We start from the raw sequence: 18,606 nt of genomic DNA on the forward strand, positions 1-18,606 counted from the left end.
CAACAATTTCTTTGATGTTTCTTCCTTCTATAAAAGTTTAATATATTAATGTTCAAATGTGGATAAAAGAATTAAATGCAAGCAACAGGCAGTGCTTTCAGATTTGTATCAATCTTAATGCAATATTCAGTCTCACTATACTAATTCTTCCCCACAGACCTAGCATTTTTTCATCCACCTATTAAGATCCCTTTTCAATTCAAAATGAAATGTTCTTACCCACTAGAATGGATATTTTCACATAAGACAGAGAACTTGTAGGTTAGTCTTACCATGGCAAATACAGCATTCCTCATTTAAAGTAACCTGTCAGTTTTGGCATATTTGGGGTAACAATGTCATAAGCATAAACATACCTCAAGTTTACCCTGAGGATGTTTGTGCTATTCTGTACAAGCTAACACACTTTTGCCCCCATCCCAACATATAGTATACTAGCACAAACTCATAGTGTGTCCAAAGATGAAATTGTGCAAAATAAATTTTTTAGTAATGTTTTGTTGAATAAATCACAAAATTAATAGTTCATATCTGTGGTGAAATCCACTTTTTTTTTTTACTACCGGTTAACCAAATAACTGCGCTATATTTAAATGTACTGTAATGTGTGAACTCAGTCATACATGTATAACTTAATAATTAATACTTAATATTTTCTCTTATATGATATACATACACAAGAAGGATATCACTATTCCTTCTTCACTGGAAAGCTGTCAGTTGCTACAAAAGATTTTCCACCAATATTATACATGTGAGTTGAAGTTTAAAAGAAAGAAATGCCAAATAACATCTTTCAGAGGTAAGAATCCTGAAAATACTGAAATACAAACAAATGAATAGAATATAAATTAGAGTAATACCTTTGTGGCACTTAATACAGCAATGAGTTCCATTTGGATGAAGGTAGTGCCCAACTTGGCACTGAATACCCCTCCTCTCTCTTCCACTCAAGTGAACGAAGGCATGTTTCTCTGCTAAAACCCCATGGATTCGCCTGGGCTCAGAAATGAGCGGTATTGCCGAGGACTCCCCAATTCGCAAGTGAATCAGGATTAAAATTACCTGTGAAGAATAGCAGTGAAAGTAAGGCAATTTTCATCAAAGGCTGATCATCTCCTAATCATTTAGACCCTCCACAAAGACATATTCTTTAAGGCAATGGATTCTAGAATACATATTCTCACATTGAGAGTAATAGTATTATTCAGTTTGTTGATAATTCAGTTAAGGGATAGAGCATTATAAAAAGGGCAATTAAAAAATAAGCAGCCATTATTCGCTTTGTTGAATTGCACAAAATTCTCCATTTTCCAACAGGCAAATCTGGTTACTTCATTGTAACAATTAGCATATAAACTATTCTGACTGACCAGTACAAATTAAATTCAATTTGCGGAAAAATGCACTGTTAAACCTAGAACGCTCCTCTAATTAATATAACATCTGTCTTAATATTCTACAATTAACCCAATGTAACAAAAAGTGAATCTATCAGCCCTACACAACAAAATGGGCAACTGCAGGTTGTATGGTGTCCCAGGCTGCAAAGGTTTCATCTGTGAAAGAATAGGCAAATCAATTAAGCCTGGTGTGAACCAGGGCAAGAGCACTGAGATCAGGGGTGGGTTCTACTTACCTTTACTTCCTATTCGCAATGGGGCGGCGCGCGCATGCACAGAAGATTCCTGATGATGTCGGGGTCAGTGGGCGGAGCTTCCCACCAGTTTTACTACCAGTTCTTGCGAACTGGTCCAAACCAGGGGCAACCCACCACTGACTGGGATCATACATTTTGTAAAAACACTTCCTCATCTGTTTTATTTATATGGGTTTTCAGTTCATATCCAATAAAATAGATTAAATTTATATGTGGCTCATAATAAACCATGATTTAAACCAAGTTTTCTTGAATTAGTCCACACAATATATTAAACCCAAAGTAAAAGAATCAAATTACAATTTAGCATGATACAGCAACTTACAACAATTCATTTAGTGACTGAAGTTACAATTGCACTGAAAAAAAAATGACTTACAACCATTTTTCACACTTACAGCCACTGGGGCATTCTCAGTCATGTGATCAAAATTCAGACACTTGGCAGCTCACTCATATTTATGATAGGTGCAGTGTCTCATGGTCATGGGATCATCTTTTGCGACCTTCTAACAAGCAGTCAATGGGGAAGCCAGATTCACTTAACAACCATATTACTAAGTTAATAACTGCAGTGATTCACTTAACAACTATGGCAAGAAAGATTGTAAAATAGGACAAAACTTACTTAACAAATATCTCAGCAACAGAAATGTTGGGCTCAGTTGTGGTTGTAAGTCACACACTACCTATATATAAACCACTCAACGTCTTATTTTCTTCTAATCAAGGAAAACATTGATTCTAATAAGCATATAGTTTGCTCTGAAAATAGCATATGTAGCTATGCTTATATTATAACAATATCCAGCTGGAAAGTTAAAATAACATTCTCTCTCTCTCTCTCTCTCTCTCTCTCTCTCTCTCTCTCTCTCTCTCTCTCTCTCTCTCTCTCTATATATATATATATATACATATATATATATATATATATATATATATATATATATATATATATATATATTTGTTTTCTGAAGTTTTCGCGGGTATTTGTATGTAGGTCTTTGGTTATTCGGGTTTTCTCCCGCGTAAAATTGGAAGTGTCTTGGCGGCGTTTGACAAAGTCTCATTCGTCATCTTCAGGCTTCAGCTTTGCTCCCAGAAGCACGAAGCTGAAGCCTGAAGATGACGAATGAGACTTCGTCGAAACGTCGCCAAGACACTTCCAATTTTACGCGGGAGAAAACCCGAATAACCAAAGAACTACATATATATATATATATATATATATATATATAAAACTAGTGCTTAAAATAAGTGAAAAAGATATAACAGAAAAAATTCAATATATAAGGTATAATATAGGCTACAGACTTAAAAGCATTCATTTAATCACCGTTTGAAATTACAACTTTAAAATTTAAAAATTACACTTCAAAAATGTGACATAATTTTTTTTCACACTTATGACTGTTGCACCATCTCAGAAGCAGAAAACACTGCTGTTCCATACAATGTTGTTAATAAATATTGTAGCTGAAGTCACTGAGATACACGGAATGAAGACAGATAGAATATGGTATTTGTCTCAGTGCAACATGTTAAACATTCATTCTCATTATCAACCAAGTCAATATTTCTGCTTTCATCCAATTTTTCCATATAACCATCTTTTTCCCAATTCTTAATGTTGAATTTCCCCATAAAATAATATAGTGTGGGGAAAGGATGTTTTTTATAATGTATGTATCTTTGTGTTTTGTTCCTTTGTTTTTTTCTATTTGTGTTATTGTTTTAAAAGTAGTAATAATTATTTTAAAAAGTTAAAATAACATTCTAACTGCCAAACCTTGATCATTTTTTTCTGGCCAGATAACTTTTTAACTGTGTTTTAAGCTGCTGAGATTGTAACAGCAATTATATGAAATTGTTTGAGCAATTAACAATTATTAAATTAATTAAAATTAACAATTAATGAGCTGAAGAAAACATCTGACGCCTACATGGGTCCTCTACAGAGAAATAGAAAACATTCCTCTTTCAGGAAGTTTCTTATATTTTTCTGACTTAACAGCAGCTTCGAAATTCTTGTGCAACTTAAAAGCTTCATTAACCTTTGCTCTCATTTGCCAACCTAAACAATTTGTTCTGTTTATTCTTAGTAACAGTATTAATATGGAAGATAGGCTTCTATAAGTTGTGTTCTTTTTTCCCTAACTTCCAACTTCCCTGCCAGCCTCATACTGTGGGATCTGGGTCATGTCAAGTGTCTTTCTGCTAAACAGGGAATATGTGAGGTAAAACTGTCAAGAACTCAGTTCTGCCACCAATGGACCTAAAACTGAAGATCCTCCTAAAAACTTCTGGAATTCTCCTCATCCAGGTTCTTACTGAGCATTAACCAATAATCATGTTCTGAATACTTTTTTGGGGGGGGGGAATAGAACCCCACAAACATTTTTTGTAATAAGTAATTGAAAGTGTCCAGAAATATTTTACAAGAAGAGTTCTCCACTCCTCTGAAAACAACAAAATACCTTATCCCACCAGACTTGAAATCCTAGGCTTAGAAAACTTAGAACTCCATCGCCTTCGACAAGACCTAAGTTTAACTCATAGAATCATCTATTGTAATGTCCTTCCTGTTAAAGACTACTACTTCAGCTTTAATTGCAATAATACAAGAGCAACCAATAGATTTAAACTTAATGTTAACCGCTTTAATCTAGATTGCAGAAAATATGACTTCTGTAACAGAATCATCAGTGCTTAGAACACATTACCTGACTCTGTGGTCTCTTCCCATAATCCCAAAAGCTTTAACCAAAAACTTTCTACTATTGACCTCACCCCATTCCTAAGAGGACCATAAGGGGCGTGCATAAGAGCAGAAACATGCCTACCTGTCAGGCTGCCTCTGATTGTATTTAGGAAAGAATACACCTTGACTTCATTTGTAAATAAAGAAAAGTACTTTTACTAGATACATCCGGACTGCAGCAGTATAAAGTTGGATCTGAGACAAAATATGGCTAATATTCCATATCCCCCCATTTGTCCCTCCTCTCCTCAGGAGGTCAGGCTGATCTGGTCCAATGCCAGCTCCTTCTCGGCCCCCCGTGGTAATCTTCTTCCACCGGTCTCTAGTTGTTAATCATCTCAGGAATGCAGTCTCTGTTGAAAAAGCCCTCCCGCTCTAACATTCTTGCTGATTTCAACCGTTAATCACCCCTCCCCTTCTGTTATGTCAGACGACACTCTTAAAGGGCCCCCTTACCCTGTATAGGGCAGTGATACATCTTACATCCTTAAACTATTTTACATTACAGAAAGAACCCCTTACATTCTAACTACTGAATATAAATTGTACAAAAAATATGTGAGGATTGGAGTGGAGGCTGACACTACCTTTCCTGTCCTATCGTTTTTCTTTTCTTCTTATATATATATATGCTTATACTTCCTTATATTTCCTCATATATATGTTTATATACTGTATAATCTTTTTGTGTGATGCCTATATATATTGTTGTGACAAATAAATAACTAACTAACTAGAAACAAAAGTATAATGGAAGTGCCAGAGGTCACCATTGTATAAAGCAAGATAGGACATCGTTTCAATTGCTTTTCTACTTATATTTTGTAATTGTGTTTCTGAACAAATCTCAATATCAAGGCTTAGAGAGAGGGAACTTGACAACAATAACACAACAATGGCAGAATTGACTCTAAATATTTCTCAGCATTAGTCAGTAAAACATTATAACTAGTAGCCAGCATGGGTTTGTTAAAAACAGATCATGCCAAACCAGTGGTGGGCTTCAAATTTTTTAACAACTGGTTCTCTGCCCTAATGACTGGGAGGGTGGACGTGGCTGGGGTTCCATGTGACTGAGTGAGCGTGGCCAACTCTATGTCACTTGTGTGGGTGGTACCTGTATGGGACAGGCAGGGTTGGGGAGGGAATCCACGGGTCTCCAGTGGGGGGGGGGAGCGGGAGGAAAGAAAGATCCAACCTCTGTGTGTGTGTGTGTGTGTGTGTGTGTGTGTGAGAGAGAGAGAGAGAGAGAGAGAGAGAGAGAGAGGGTCAAGCTAGACTGGGAAAGCTGGCTGCAAGAGGAAGAGAAGCTGGGTAAGCTGGACCCAGACTCTTCCCAGGTCTCATCCCAGAAGCAGCAACTTCACACTCTTCCCTCTCTGCTAGCCCACTTCTTTACATGGGATCACCCAGCAGCGGAGATGGAGAGGGAAAAGGGGGCAGCAGCGGCCACTAGCATTGAGGGGACAGTGCCACACAGAAATGAGAGCACACAGAAACACCAGCCCTTTCTTCCACTCCATCTCCATTGACCCCGTGTGAAGAAGGGGGCTAGCAGAGAGGTGATGAGTGCGAGGTTGCTGCTTCTGGGACAAGGGGACCCAGGACACATCTGGATCTGGCTCACCTGGCTTCTCTTCCTCTAGCAGCCAGCTTTTTGGGGCTGTTTTCAGGCTGATTTTCAGGCTGATTTTGGCTGGAAAAATGGCCTGAAAATGGCCTGTTTTGGGGGCATTTTGTGGTGTTTTTGGGGACGTTTTCAGGCCGTTTATGGGCCAATTTCAGGCCATTTTAATCTGTTTTTCAGGCTGATTTTAGCCAGAAAATGACCTAAAAATGGCCTGTTTTGGGGGCATTTTTGGCCCTTTTCAGGTCCTTTTTGGGCCGATTTTGGCCAGAAAAACAGCCCCAAAATGGACAGGGGCGGAACCAGCCAGTGGTCTGATTTGCTGGTTCTCCGAACTGCGCAGAATCGAAACCACTGGTTTGGGCGAACTGGTCCGAACTGGCAGCAGCCCACCTCTGTGCTAAACCAATCTTATCTCATTCTTTGATAAAGTCACTAAATAAGTAGACCAGCGAAATCCTGTGGACATAGTATACTTAGATTTCAGTAAGGCATTTGACAAAGTAGACCACAACCAACTTCTTGGTAAGCTAGAAAAATGTGGAATAAACAACTTAACCACCAGATGGATTTGTAGCTGGCTGACAAACCGTACACAACAATTAATCCTTAATGGTACTAAATCCACATGGAGAGAAGTAAATAGTGGGTTACCACAAGGCTCTGTCTTATGCCCAATACTCTTCAATATCTTTATAAATGACTTAGATGAGGGAATAGAAGGGGAACTCATCAAATTTGCAGATGACACCAAACTGGCAGGAATAGCCAACCTCCAGAAGAGAAACTCAAGTTTGAAAAACGTCTTGACAACCTTGAACAATGGACCCTATCCATCAAAATGGATATTTAGGCAGGAAAAATCAAAGATGTAAGTACAGATTAGACGAGATGTGGCTCAAAAACACTAACTGTGAGTGGGACCTTGGAATCTTAGTGGATGATCACTGTGATTGCAGCACAGACACACATCCCCAAAATGCTCCATCCGGAGCCTTCAGCCTTACAATCCTGGCAGGGGTGTCTGTGCTGCGATCCCAAAGAAAGAACGGTGTGTGTGTGTGTGTGTGTGTGTGAGAGAGAGAGAGAGAGAGAGAGAGGGAGAGAGGGAGAGAGGGAGAGAGGGAGAGAGAGAGAGATCCAATCCAAACTTGGAGAGTTATCCAGGGCTGGCAGCAAAGTTCTCTCTGTCCCCCCCACCCTCCTCTCTCTCTCACACACATACAGAGATCCCTCACACACACACCCAAACCTCCCAAGGCAGCCACGTCTGTTCACTAACCTGCTTTCCAGCTCCATTCTCCACCGTCATATGCAGGGCAAAAAAAAAAGTAGTCTGAGAGAGACTATGGTAAAAACACCTTCCAACTTCACAAGATTTTTTTTTCTTCATGAGAAGTTGGAAGGTCTGAACTACCAGTATTTTTTTTTTACCCTTGGCCAATCGACTATGTTTCTTGTCTTGAATGTGCAGCGGAGAATGGAGCTGGAAAGCAGGTTAGTTAAAGGGATGTAGCTGCCCTGAGGGGTGGGGAGGGTAAGGATTTGGCATGGGTGGCCTGGCTGAAGGGCCTTTATGTAAGCCGATGCAGAACAGGCTCCACATCCCCAACCTTGCTTTGCCCTCCATCCCCCCACCGCCTTGATTCCTTCTTCTTTGCAAAATGCAGCCTCTCACAGTAAGGAGAATTGCAGGCAATTACTGTGAGAGGCTGCATGTTGCTACTGGGCAGGGGAGGCCTGGTCCTCTTACCCGGTTCCTCTCCATCGTTTCTCTTTTTCTTTCTCTCTGTCGCTCACACACACACAGAGAGATACTTGGTCTCTTGAACTGCTGTGTACTTTTTGCCCAGAGGGAGAAAAAGCAGGTGAAAAGTATTTGGGCACCCGATAGGTGCCAGGCTGCATTGTCAAATGTTTGAGCTGCTTAGTGCTGGCCTGTACACCTATTTGGTGCTGCAGGGGCCGGGCTACAGCTATGTTGAGCCAGGAACTTTTCAGGCTCTGGCCCTGGTGGCCACTGCAATTCTCGTGTCAGCTCTGCACACAGTTGGCCTGAGAGCTGCAACACCCACCAGAAGCAGGATTGTAGCCTGGCACCTGAAGCACCAAGTAGGAGTGCAGGAGATGCTTTCCTGCCTGAGGTCCGTGTCTAGCCAGGGAGCGGTTTCCAGGACTGGCCGATTCTCAACCAGCGGCTGCATGGTAGGAGGCGGCTTCCTGCCCATCTGAAAGAGAGGCTGGGTTGCGTAAAGGGGCTTTCCCCCCCACCCAAGACCCTCTCAGGTGTTGGGCTGCGGGCTCCACCACAGGGATCCTCAATCGGGGCCAAACTCTTGGCAACCGATTGAGGTAAGACTGTTTTTGAAGGAAGCGCAAGATACATGGGGCCTCCTGCTGCTTTTACAGCCTCAATTTTGCCGCAGTGATTCTTGCTGTCTCTTCCTCCCCCCTTTGCCAGGCATGGCAGGGCTTCCTGCCCATCACTTCTCCCCCTCCCCTCCCTACCTGCCACTCCCAAATTGTGCCCCAAAAATATAAGACAGGGTCTTATTTTCAGGGAAACACGGGAGATATATTTTAAATGTGTAAAATATAAATAAGTGCAAACTTTTAACCACAATCATGTTTTTTATTTACAGTATACATATACTTCTGCTTTAACCCCATATTTGAATTTTTGCTTAGATTTTAAGTCTTGTTTCAAGCAATCACCATTTTCATTAATATCATCTCCAACAGTACAATCATGTTTGTCTCTTGGAAAACATTCATTTTGTTGTACTTTTTGGCAAGTATGAGAGAAGGCAGTTTTATTCAAAGCATACTCATGATTGTATTCAAGACAGAATCTCTAAACTAGGCTCTGCCTTGAAACCCAATGTATTGCTACCCACATACCACCAAATAGGAGGTACATTTATTATTTATTTTATTGCCCGCCTTTTATTTTTATAAATAACGCAAGGCAGAGAATATACCTAATATTCTTCCTACTTATATTTTCCCAACAACAACAACAAGCCTATGAGGTGGCTGGAGCTGAGAAAAAGTAACTGGTCCAAAGTCATCCAGTTGGATTTCATGCCTAAAGTGGGACTAGAACTCACAGTTCCTGATTTCTAGGCCAGTACCTCAACCACTACATCAAACTGGTGAATGCAGTACAGTATAGCAAATCAGAAGAATGTTATTAAAAACAAAGAAATGATGGGGAAAGTAATAATATTGAGAGTGGAAACTATATTATTGTTGGTAATTAAGGAAATAGAATTAACAAAATATGAAAAAGAATTGATTAGAATTATGATTATAATAGGTAGAATTATAATAGCTAGATATTGGAAACTAGATGTGATTTTTAGAATAGAAGAGTGGAATTCTGAAATGTGGAAATTAGCTTTAAATGATAAAATGACATGTGATATTAAAATTAGAAGTGGTGTGTATAAAGAAGATATTTTCTGGAAGATTTGGAAACCATTCGTGGACTATGCGCTTGGAAAATTGGACGCCTCGGTACCTGTACCTCGAGAACGTGGATTTTGGCAATCATGAGGACATATCCGAAGACCCAAATCTTCCTTTTTTATGTATAGCACAAGGGTGGAATAATGTATTTTTTTTTCTGTTTGCAATGTTAGAAAAATATATAAAAATAATAATAATTTAAAAAAAATTAAAAACAAAGATGTTTTAGTTCTCCAGATATTTTGTCTAGTTGTATATTGAATGGTGAAAAAATTCAGCTTCATAGAGACAACTAAAGTATCAATTACAATATACTAAAACCAGGTAAAGAACATGAGCTTTATTAAATTAGGTGTCCATTTTTAACCACAATGATTTCAGGATAATGAAATTTGCATCATACTTTCATAACAAAAAGTCTTCCTTTTTATATTTGCACTGATATTTTATTTATTTATTTATTTTATTTTTATTTTATTAAATTTCTATACCGCCCTTCTCCCGAAGGACTCAGGGCGGTGTACAGCCAAAATAAAACACAGAATATATACAATTAAAAGAATGTAAATTTACTTCTCCCTTGATATCTTTGTTAAATCCTATAGACCTATACCTATTATTAAAAACACAAACATAATTTACCATTTCCCCTAAAATAAGACATCCCCTGATAATAAGCCCAATTGGGCTTTTGAGCGCATGCTCTAAAATAAGCCCCCCGAATATAAGCCCTCCCTGAAAATATTTAAATGCATGTGCAGCCGGTCCCCACCATTTCCTTGGGTTAGGGTTAGGGAGACAAGAGCTGGAAATCAGGTAAGACAGCAAGAGGAGCCCTGTCCTGCTCCACGCGCCCCAAAATAATAAGATCTTCCCGAAAATAAGGCCAAGTGCTTATTTCGGGGTTCAAAAAAATATAAAACAGGGTCTTATTTTCAGGAAAACATGGTATACATTTTGTAAAACAATATGGAAGCATACTATCAAGTCTGGATTTTAAACCTTTCAATGATATCAAACTGCTGATTCTTAAGAAAAGCATTAAGTATTATATATGCATCCATACATTTCTAATGAAAACCTTTCAAATGCTTTATTTTGGATGTAAGGGCTTTCTGGCTGTGACATCTGTAACCTCATTGATCACTAGAGTTAATTCAGGATTCCAGATATGAGTGTACCAATCTTCAATCAAGAGTATACAATAGGCCCACAATTGCAGACAGTTTAAGAAATCTGTACTATGGAAAGTTAATGGGCAGTTTTCCAGAGTATGGGCTGGTGCTATTAATGTGTTAATGCTTTTAGGTCTTAATTAATACATTTAGCTGGCTAGCAACTGGAAATCTATATTTTGGACTCTTTTAAAAAAATGAAATGCTTTTTTCCCTCTGGATGAACAACAAAATATGATTCCTATGGTATATTGTTTTTTTTTAATCATTCTCCATTTATTTGCGTGACTGATTTGATTTGATTTTTTTGGAAGAGTTCCCTGTTTGGAAGTGAACATTCACAGCCACTCTGCCCTATTTTGAATATCTCCTGAATATTAAGGGAGTTGTTAATAGTAATGAAAGGACTAAAAATCATTCTCGTTTATCTCTAACACAGTCACCTCCTTAAAGTAATATGTTAACATAAAATTAAAGAATGAAAACATATTATCCAAGCAAATAAAATCCTGTATAGTCATCAAAAAGACCTCACCAACTAAAAGAGGTCTATACACTAAAATATTTTTTTCCGGAGGCAGTTTTATGATTGCTGCCAAATTTTCAAGAGAAGAGAAAGAATCAACAGAGAAAGACAAACAAACAAGGACAAAATTGAATGATCTAACATCAACATTCTCTCCTATATTATGCCTGGCCCACAGAAACCACCCAATTCAGATTAACAAATACAAAAAAAATCAAATATAGTAGTAACTAATGTTCTCCTTCGGCCTTTATGATCATATTCCCCAGAGTTTCACTTTCTCCTTCAACCATTTTCCTTAAATTTCCACTTACCGGAATTACTAAAACTTGAAAGAACCCCAGTGGGATCATAGTTTGGCCAGCTTGCCCCTTACATTTGCAGAGTGGGCCCCTAGCTGCGTGACCTTTGGCAGCTCTTCCAAAAAGGGAACAGAGTAAAACTTCTGTGCCTGGTAATCCAAGTTCCTTATAAAACAGGAAGCCAAAAGTAAGGAAAGGGTGGAGTCATAAATTCCCACCCACATGAAATATTAGTCCATCCACCCTATAATGTTCAGAGGAATCTACTCATAGCATGTGAACAAGGCAGTTAACCCATTCATCCTCAGTAAACTAAGTCCTGCACAGAATCCCATGGAAGAAGGCTAGATTTTATTTTCAAAAGATTGCCTAATAAGATACTTCAAAGAAAACATTCACCTAGCTAATTGAATGTTTCCTAGCTTTCTACTTATTCCCCAAGTTCATTATAAAATGTCCATAAGAAGATACATTTAGAAGAAAAATCAGGTTAGACCATAATTTAGCATGTTAACACCAGGTTTGTATAACTGATTTTAGATTTTATCTTTTAGTGGAATATTAATCCAGCCAATTTAGGTTTATTCCACAAACCATGGTTAACTATGGCACAGTGGTGTGTAAAAAGTCAACTATACGTAATATTCATGCAACATGCCAACTGTAGCACGATTATATAATCAACAAGCAACAAGCCAAATGGCTCAGTGCAATCCATGTCCACATGTAACTAAATGCTGCATTTGGCTGTTTCCCCAAACTTTTGCAGGGAATTCAAGTCAACTATCAGGGACATGTGGGGTGGAGCTGGCAGAAGATAAAATTTCCACTAGCATTTTAAACCCTTTTAAACAATCAGTTACTTGCCTTAAAAGAGCCAGTTTAATGCAGGGGTGGGTTCTAATTTTTTTTTACCACCAGTTCTGTGGGTGTGGTTTATTTGGTGGGCGTGGATTGATAGTCAGGTGACTGGGTGGGTGTGGCCATCTTGATGTCACTCACGTCAAAGGTTAGGGTTGGGTGCCTGGCCTCTGCTCACCTCAAAGGTCTCAACGAGATACAATTTCCCTGTCTATTTATTTACTACTACTGAACATCCAAAATATACTATTTAATCCTATGTATATATGCCATATGTGTACATATATATTACATAGTATAGAATAGAATAGAATAGAATAGAATTTTATTGGCCAAGTGTGATTGGACACACAAGGAATTTGTCTTGGTGCATATGCTCTCAGTGTACATAAAAGAAAAGATACGTTCATCAAGGTACAACATTTACAACACAATTGATGATCAATATATCAATATAAATCATAAGGATTGCCAGCAACAAGTTATAGTCATACAGTCATAAGTGGAAAGAGATTGGTGATGGAAACTATGAAACGATTAATAGTAGTGCAGATTCAGTAAATAGTCTGACAGTGTTGAGGGAATTATTTGTTTAGCAGAGTGAGTATATAGTGTATATAGGCACACAAAAAGATATATTATCTATTATATATACTGTATACACACACACACACACCTCTTCTAAAACTATACACATTCAACCTCACTTACTACATTTGGAAAAACATACCCAGAGTCCACTTTCTGCCACACATTTAACTATTAACTTCTGTACATTTAGAATATTACACACACCTTCAGATGTTCTTCCCTAACTTGCACATGACTGTTAGAGCCAGGAGAGATCATGGATTGAGTAAAATGTGGTGAAACTCACTTAACAACGCTCTTGCTTAGCAACCAAAATTTTGGACTCAATTCTGGTCATAAGTCAAGGACTATCTCTGCCTTCCTCTGCATGGCAGCCTTGTCCTAGTAAACTCCTTCTCCTTTCTGGCAATTTTCCTCTCTGTTAGAGGCACCAAAATAATCCAGACAATTATTTTGTAAGGTTTTCTGCTGGAGCAGGGGGTTAGACTAAATGGCCTCTAAGGTCCCTTCCAGCCCTAGATTTCTGTCCTGTTTCAAAGTGTCTTCTGAAGCCACGTCTAGTGCCAGAGTTTGTGTTCCTTCCTTCCTCTTCTTTCTCTCTCTCCCCTTCTTTCCTTCCTTCCTTCCTTCCTTCCTCTTTTCTCTCTCTCTCTCCCCCTTCCTTCCTCTTTCTTTGTCTCTCTCTCTCCCCCTTCCTTCCTTCGTCTCTCTCTCCCTTTTTCTCTGTCTCTCTCTCCCTTCCTGTCTTTTTCTCTCTTTTCTCTCTCCCTTACTCTTTTCTTTCTTTCTTTTCTTCCTTCCTTCCTTTCTATTTCTATTTCTCTGTCTCTTTCTCTGTCTCTTTTCGCTCTCCCTCCCTCTTTCTGCTTCCTCTTTCTTTCTTTAGCTCTTTCTTTCTCTCTTTTTCTATTTCTCTCTCTCTCTCTCTCTCCCTCCCCTTCCTCCTGAAATGCCAGCAAAACCCACCACTTTGCTCCTAAAGTGGTCTAGGTCAGGGGTCTCCAATAGGATGAAATGTAAAATTTGTTACTACCAGTTCTGTGGGTGTGGCTTGGTGTGTGTATGTGTAATGTGACTGGCTGGGTGTGGCCAACTTTTTTTTTTTACTTTTAAAAGCATTTTTTCTACAATTCTACAATTTTTGGCCAGAGGTTGCAGAAAAAATGCTTTTAAAAGGTTTAGACGATCCCAGCTGAGCCATGTGATCATCAAAGGCTTTTTTTTTACTTTTAAAAGCATTTTTTCAGCTGAAGAAAAAATGCTTTTAAAAGAAAAAAAAAACACCTCTAATGATTGCCCGGCTCAGCTGGGCATGGGAGGGTGGGAGGCAGGGATTTTTGCTACCAGTTCTCCGAACAGTGTAAGGAGTGACTGGGTGGAGTCGGGCAGGATGAGTGAGCATCGGATGGCTGGGGCAAGCGAACCGGTTGGGGGGCCTGGGCAGCCAGCAATTACTAACAGTTCTCCAAACTAGCCAAAATTACTGCTACCGGCCCTCCCGAACCAGTGCGAACCGGTAGCAACCCACCACTGATTTGGTGTAGTGGTGAAAATGCTGGCCTAGAAACCAGGGTATTGTGAGTACTAGTCCTATAAGGATTGCTTCTCCCTATAGTTTAAGAAAGTGAAAACTCTTGAAACAGATTATTTCAAAAGGAACCTTTTACTAAGCAGAAGTGACAGCAATGGATTCAAAGCAACGTCTGAATACCCTTAGGCTAGATAAGTAGAATTAAAGCAGTAGAGATCCCTCCCATTAGCCAGAATGCAGACTTTAGCCAATACACAAGTGTGAAGATGTTTTCTTTACCAGCTGCCCTGAGAACCGGATAAGCATTCAGTCCCATTCCTATTTATTTTATTTATTTTGTCACAACAGTATATACAAGCATCAACATAAATCAGCAAAATATCATATAAGCATATATATGAGCAAAAGTATGTAATAATTGTATTAATCTGATATAATGAAAGGAAACATTAGGACAGGAACGGTAGGCACTTTTGTGCTCTTATGCACGCTATCTTCAAAAAGTTATCCTTTAAAGTGAAGCAACCCACATGGTTGTCATAAACATTCCCCAAAGGTAAGGAGATCTCAGGGCCTTCGGTGCCAGGATATAGGTTTTAAAATTAGCATTGACACAGGCAATGCTAATAAATCAAATCCAGGGCCCCCCTTTTCCCAATTGAATGGCAGTATCACTTTTAGAGGTCTGACAAGTCCTGCCTTAAATATGAAAGCTGGTTGACTTTGTGACTTTGGATCAGTCACTCTTTCTCAGCCCAATGTACTTTGTTGTTGGGAAAATAGGAAGACAGAGTATTAGGAATGTTCACTGCCTTGAGTTATTTATAAATTAATACAGGTAGCATAAAAATCTAATGAATAAATATATAAATAAGGCAACCTGCACTAACAGAGAAGTCTGAAAGTATCACAAGGGCACATTCTTGAAACAAATAATTTCATTGTTTTTTGTAACCTCAATCCGCAACTTTATCAGCTATAAAGGAGGAAAGAGAACACACTGTCAATAACAATTTTGATAACATGAGTAGAGAAGAAAAACTTAATTTCTCTGCTCCTCAGAAAAGTTAACAAAGTGAAGTTGCCGTTGTGTTGAACTTGACTCTGGGTCAATTACATGTATACAACAGGCAGGGATTTTGGTAATGAATAGGAAGTGGCTTACCACTGTTTATCTTCTATATCAGCAAAGTGGGCTGGCTGCTGCCTTAAAAAAAAATCTCAACTATAAAAATCTGATTATACTGAATTTTTGCAACATGTATGTTGCAATATTCATAGTGGATTATATTAATACATTCTCAAAAATACTGCATACCTTTAAATTACAATTTTAAAATGTTTAATTCATTTGATTTTATGACTCAGTCTAGGACTAACAATATTTTCTATTTAATTGGTAGCTTTAATAAAATCTTGATGAAAAGATATAGAAAATAATTTAGCTAGACCCTGAATTCACTCTCTCCAGGTCTTTCAGAATTTCCTGGGAAACTACAGATGCAGCAAAATTCTAAACTTTGCAATCAGTTTTAGAGGCAGCAATCAGTCTCTCCCCCCCCCCCCGTGTGTGTGTGTGTGTGTGTGTGTGTGAGAGAGAGAGAGAGAGAGAGAGAGAATGGAAACTAACAGCACATGTATTTCTGTACACTCGAAAAGCTTCTTCCGTTTCTTTTAACGTCAACATGCCCATAGAATGATGAAAATGTAGAGACAACAATCCTATTTAGATTGGGGTGCTCTCCCATCTTCTTGTTCGGGTGGAAGTGAAAGCTGCAACTTGAGAAAGACCCTGTTTTTCTAAGACAAATTTAGTCCATGCATGGATTTTCAACTTATAATCGATTTTGAGTTGTGAAAGATACTTTTTTATCTTATTTTTTATCTTATTTTTCTCTATCAATACTACCATTGAGCAACCATAGTCTACGAAGTCAATGTATGTGAAAAGCGCCTTAGGTCCCGTGGTAGGCGTCTTAATAAGCAACTGGCTCGCCCTCAGACCGATAGCCCAGCTGTGCTCCCTCTGATTTTTCGCAGACCTGTCGTGAGTGACGACATCTGCAGCCTTTTTCACTTTGCAACGTGTAGGCGAATGAATTGCCTGCGCCCTGGAAATTCCTAACCGCTATTTTTAAATATGAAGCAAAAATAATATTTCACACAAAATATTTGGAGGGGCTGAGATGGACAAAATAGTATACTAAAAAGTTCAGTTGTTCCAAGTAAGTCAGATAGGCTGAGCCAAATTATAGGCATATAGCTCGCAAATACCCTTTTTGCCGACTGAACTCCGTGCGCTTTAGCCAGGAAGTCGTGAGCAGAATGGTCCGCGCCGAATAACATCCGTGACGCGCTCTTCCGACGCCCAGAAGGGGCAGGCGGTGAAGTGGCCGCTCCTGCTTCGAAAAATCCGCGCCCCAAGTCTCCGTTCAAATGCCTTCGCGAGGCTAACGAGATGGCGAGCGGCTACCGGCAGCCGTTGAAGCGTCGCCGGAGCCCGGATCTCTGCAGCGCCGCGCGTGCCAGCAGGTGAGGGGCACAAAAAAATTTATTCGGTCATCCATCTTTTAATTTTTTATTTTTCCTTCTGCCTTCTCTCCTGCTCTTTATTTATCAATATTCCGAGAAGAATTAGTTTGCATATGGGGGTGTATGGTGTCAATTAGGGTAATCCAGTAAACGTGGTTAAGTGGTTTGGCGTCTCGCTCCAGCAAAGCACTTGAAAGCGAAAATCGCCTTCAGCCCCAGCTTCAATTTAGTTTTTATTATTTATTTTATTTTATTTTATTTATTCGTACTTTTATACCGCCCTATCTCCCTAGGGACTCAGGGCGGTGTACAGCCATATAAAAAACACATAAATATACAAAGTAAAACATTCATCTAAAAAACTTATTATAAAGGCCAAATATTTAAAATAAACATATAAATAATAAAACCCAATTTAAAACCAAATCTAGAATTTAGACATTTAAAAATTTAAAACCCTAGTCCAGTCCTGCGCAGATGAATAGATGTGTCTTAAGCTCGCGGCGGAAGGTCCGAAGGTCAGGAAGTTGACGAAGTCCTGGGCGAAGCTCGTTCCAGAGGGTGGGAGCCCCCACAGAAAAGGCCCTTCCCCTGGGTGTCGCCAGTCGGCACTGCCTGGCCGACGGCACCCTGAGGAGTCCCTGTGAGAGCGCACGGGTCGGTGGGAGTTAAGCGTCCCTTGAAAGGGTGGGGTGGTGCTGATAGTTCAAGTGTTGGACAAGATGGGGAGAGAACCGGGTTCTACTTTACCTTCATTTAGAGAAGTTCATAGGGTATCTTGACCAGCCTAACCTATTTTACAGGATGAAAAATGGAAAGATGTGCTTTAAGCTCCTGGTGAAAGTTGTATATTAATGTAATGAATAAACTTGGCCCTATAAGCTTGCTATAGAATAGTGTAAAACTACAAATAAAATTGTTTGGAGAACAGGTTATTAGGTGTGCTTTATTAAAGAATGTGATACTTGGAGAAAGTGCTAGTAGATTCCTTTTACTATTTATTGCTAGAACAGATAATGCTGCTCATTAAGAAATAAAGTGAAAATACAGCAGCCAGTATAGCAGTAAAAGTAAAAATAAATATAAATCCTTCAAGTTGAACTCAACTCCTTACAATGCATGGACAAGTCCATGCTGGTTTCATAGCAATAGTATGTACTTAGTATTGTATTATAATATTATATTATAATAAGTAATATAATAAGTATTGTACTTAGTGTTTAGGACAAAATAAATAAATACAAAATAAATAAAATGGTCTGCTATTACCCTCTTATCGGATTTTTTTCAACTGTGCATTCCTGAGTTCTGGAGTTTCTAATATTCTTTCATCCAAGCACTGATTAGATCTGACTCAAGTTTTTCTAAGATCAGTAATGGTTAGATTCTGCCATTTGCTATGACGGTTTAATAAACCCATTGTTTAACATTAATATTTTACAGATATATCTTGTTTTATTTTCAAAAGTCAAAACAATTTATATGGGGATCTTTATTTGTTCTAATTCTACAACAACATCATTGATGCCTTCATTCTTCACTATAAATTAACTTAATCATATTTTGCAG

The 18,606-nt window shown here is 38.8% G+C and overlaps 2 protein-coding genes across 3 annotated transcripts in view; one reads left to right on the top strand and one right to left on the bottom strand.

Moving 5' to 3' along the window:
• The window catches only part of LOC131193455 (tumor necrosis factor receptor superfamily member 1A-like), a 49,978-nt gene extending 33,061 nt beyond the window's left edge, over positions 1-16,917 (bottom strand). The window contains exons 1-3 of one of the 2 annotated variants that reach the window (XM_058173613.1): positions 16,780-16,866; positions 11,535-11,687; positions 864-1,065 (exon numbers count right to left, since the gene is read on the bottom strand). In XM_058173613.1, the coding sequence (XP_058029596.1) occupies positions 864-1,065; positions 11,535-11,687; positions 16,780-16,851 (427 nt within the window). In that variant the 5' untranslated portion in view covers positions 16,852-16,866. Of the gene's footprint in view, positions 1-863; positions 1,066-11,534; positions 11,688-16,779 lie in introns of both variants that reach the window. The other variant, XM_058173614.1, reaches the window with a different exon arrangement.
• CTC1 (CST telomere replication complex component 1) overlaps positions 16,825-18,606 on the top strand; it is a 33,208-nt gene continuing 31,426 nt past the window's right edge. Inside the window, exon 1 of the mRNA XM_058173610.1 lies at positions 16,825-17,037. Coding sequence (XP_058029593.1) covers positions 16,964-17,037 — 74 coding nt within the window. The 5' untranslated portion in view covers positions 16,825-16,963. The remainder of the gene's footprint in view (positions 17,038-18,606) is intronic.

This window comes from Ahaetulla prasina, chromosome 2 (genome assembly GCF_028640845.1).
Source record: "Ahaetulla prasina isolate Xishuangbanna chromosome 2, ASM2864084v1, whole genome shotgun sequence".
Classification (NCBI taxonomy): Eukaryota; Metazoa; Chordata; class Lepidosauria; order Squamata; family Colubridae; genus Ahaetulla; species Ahaetulla prasina.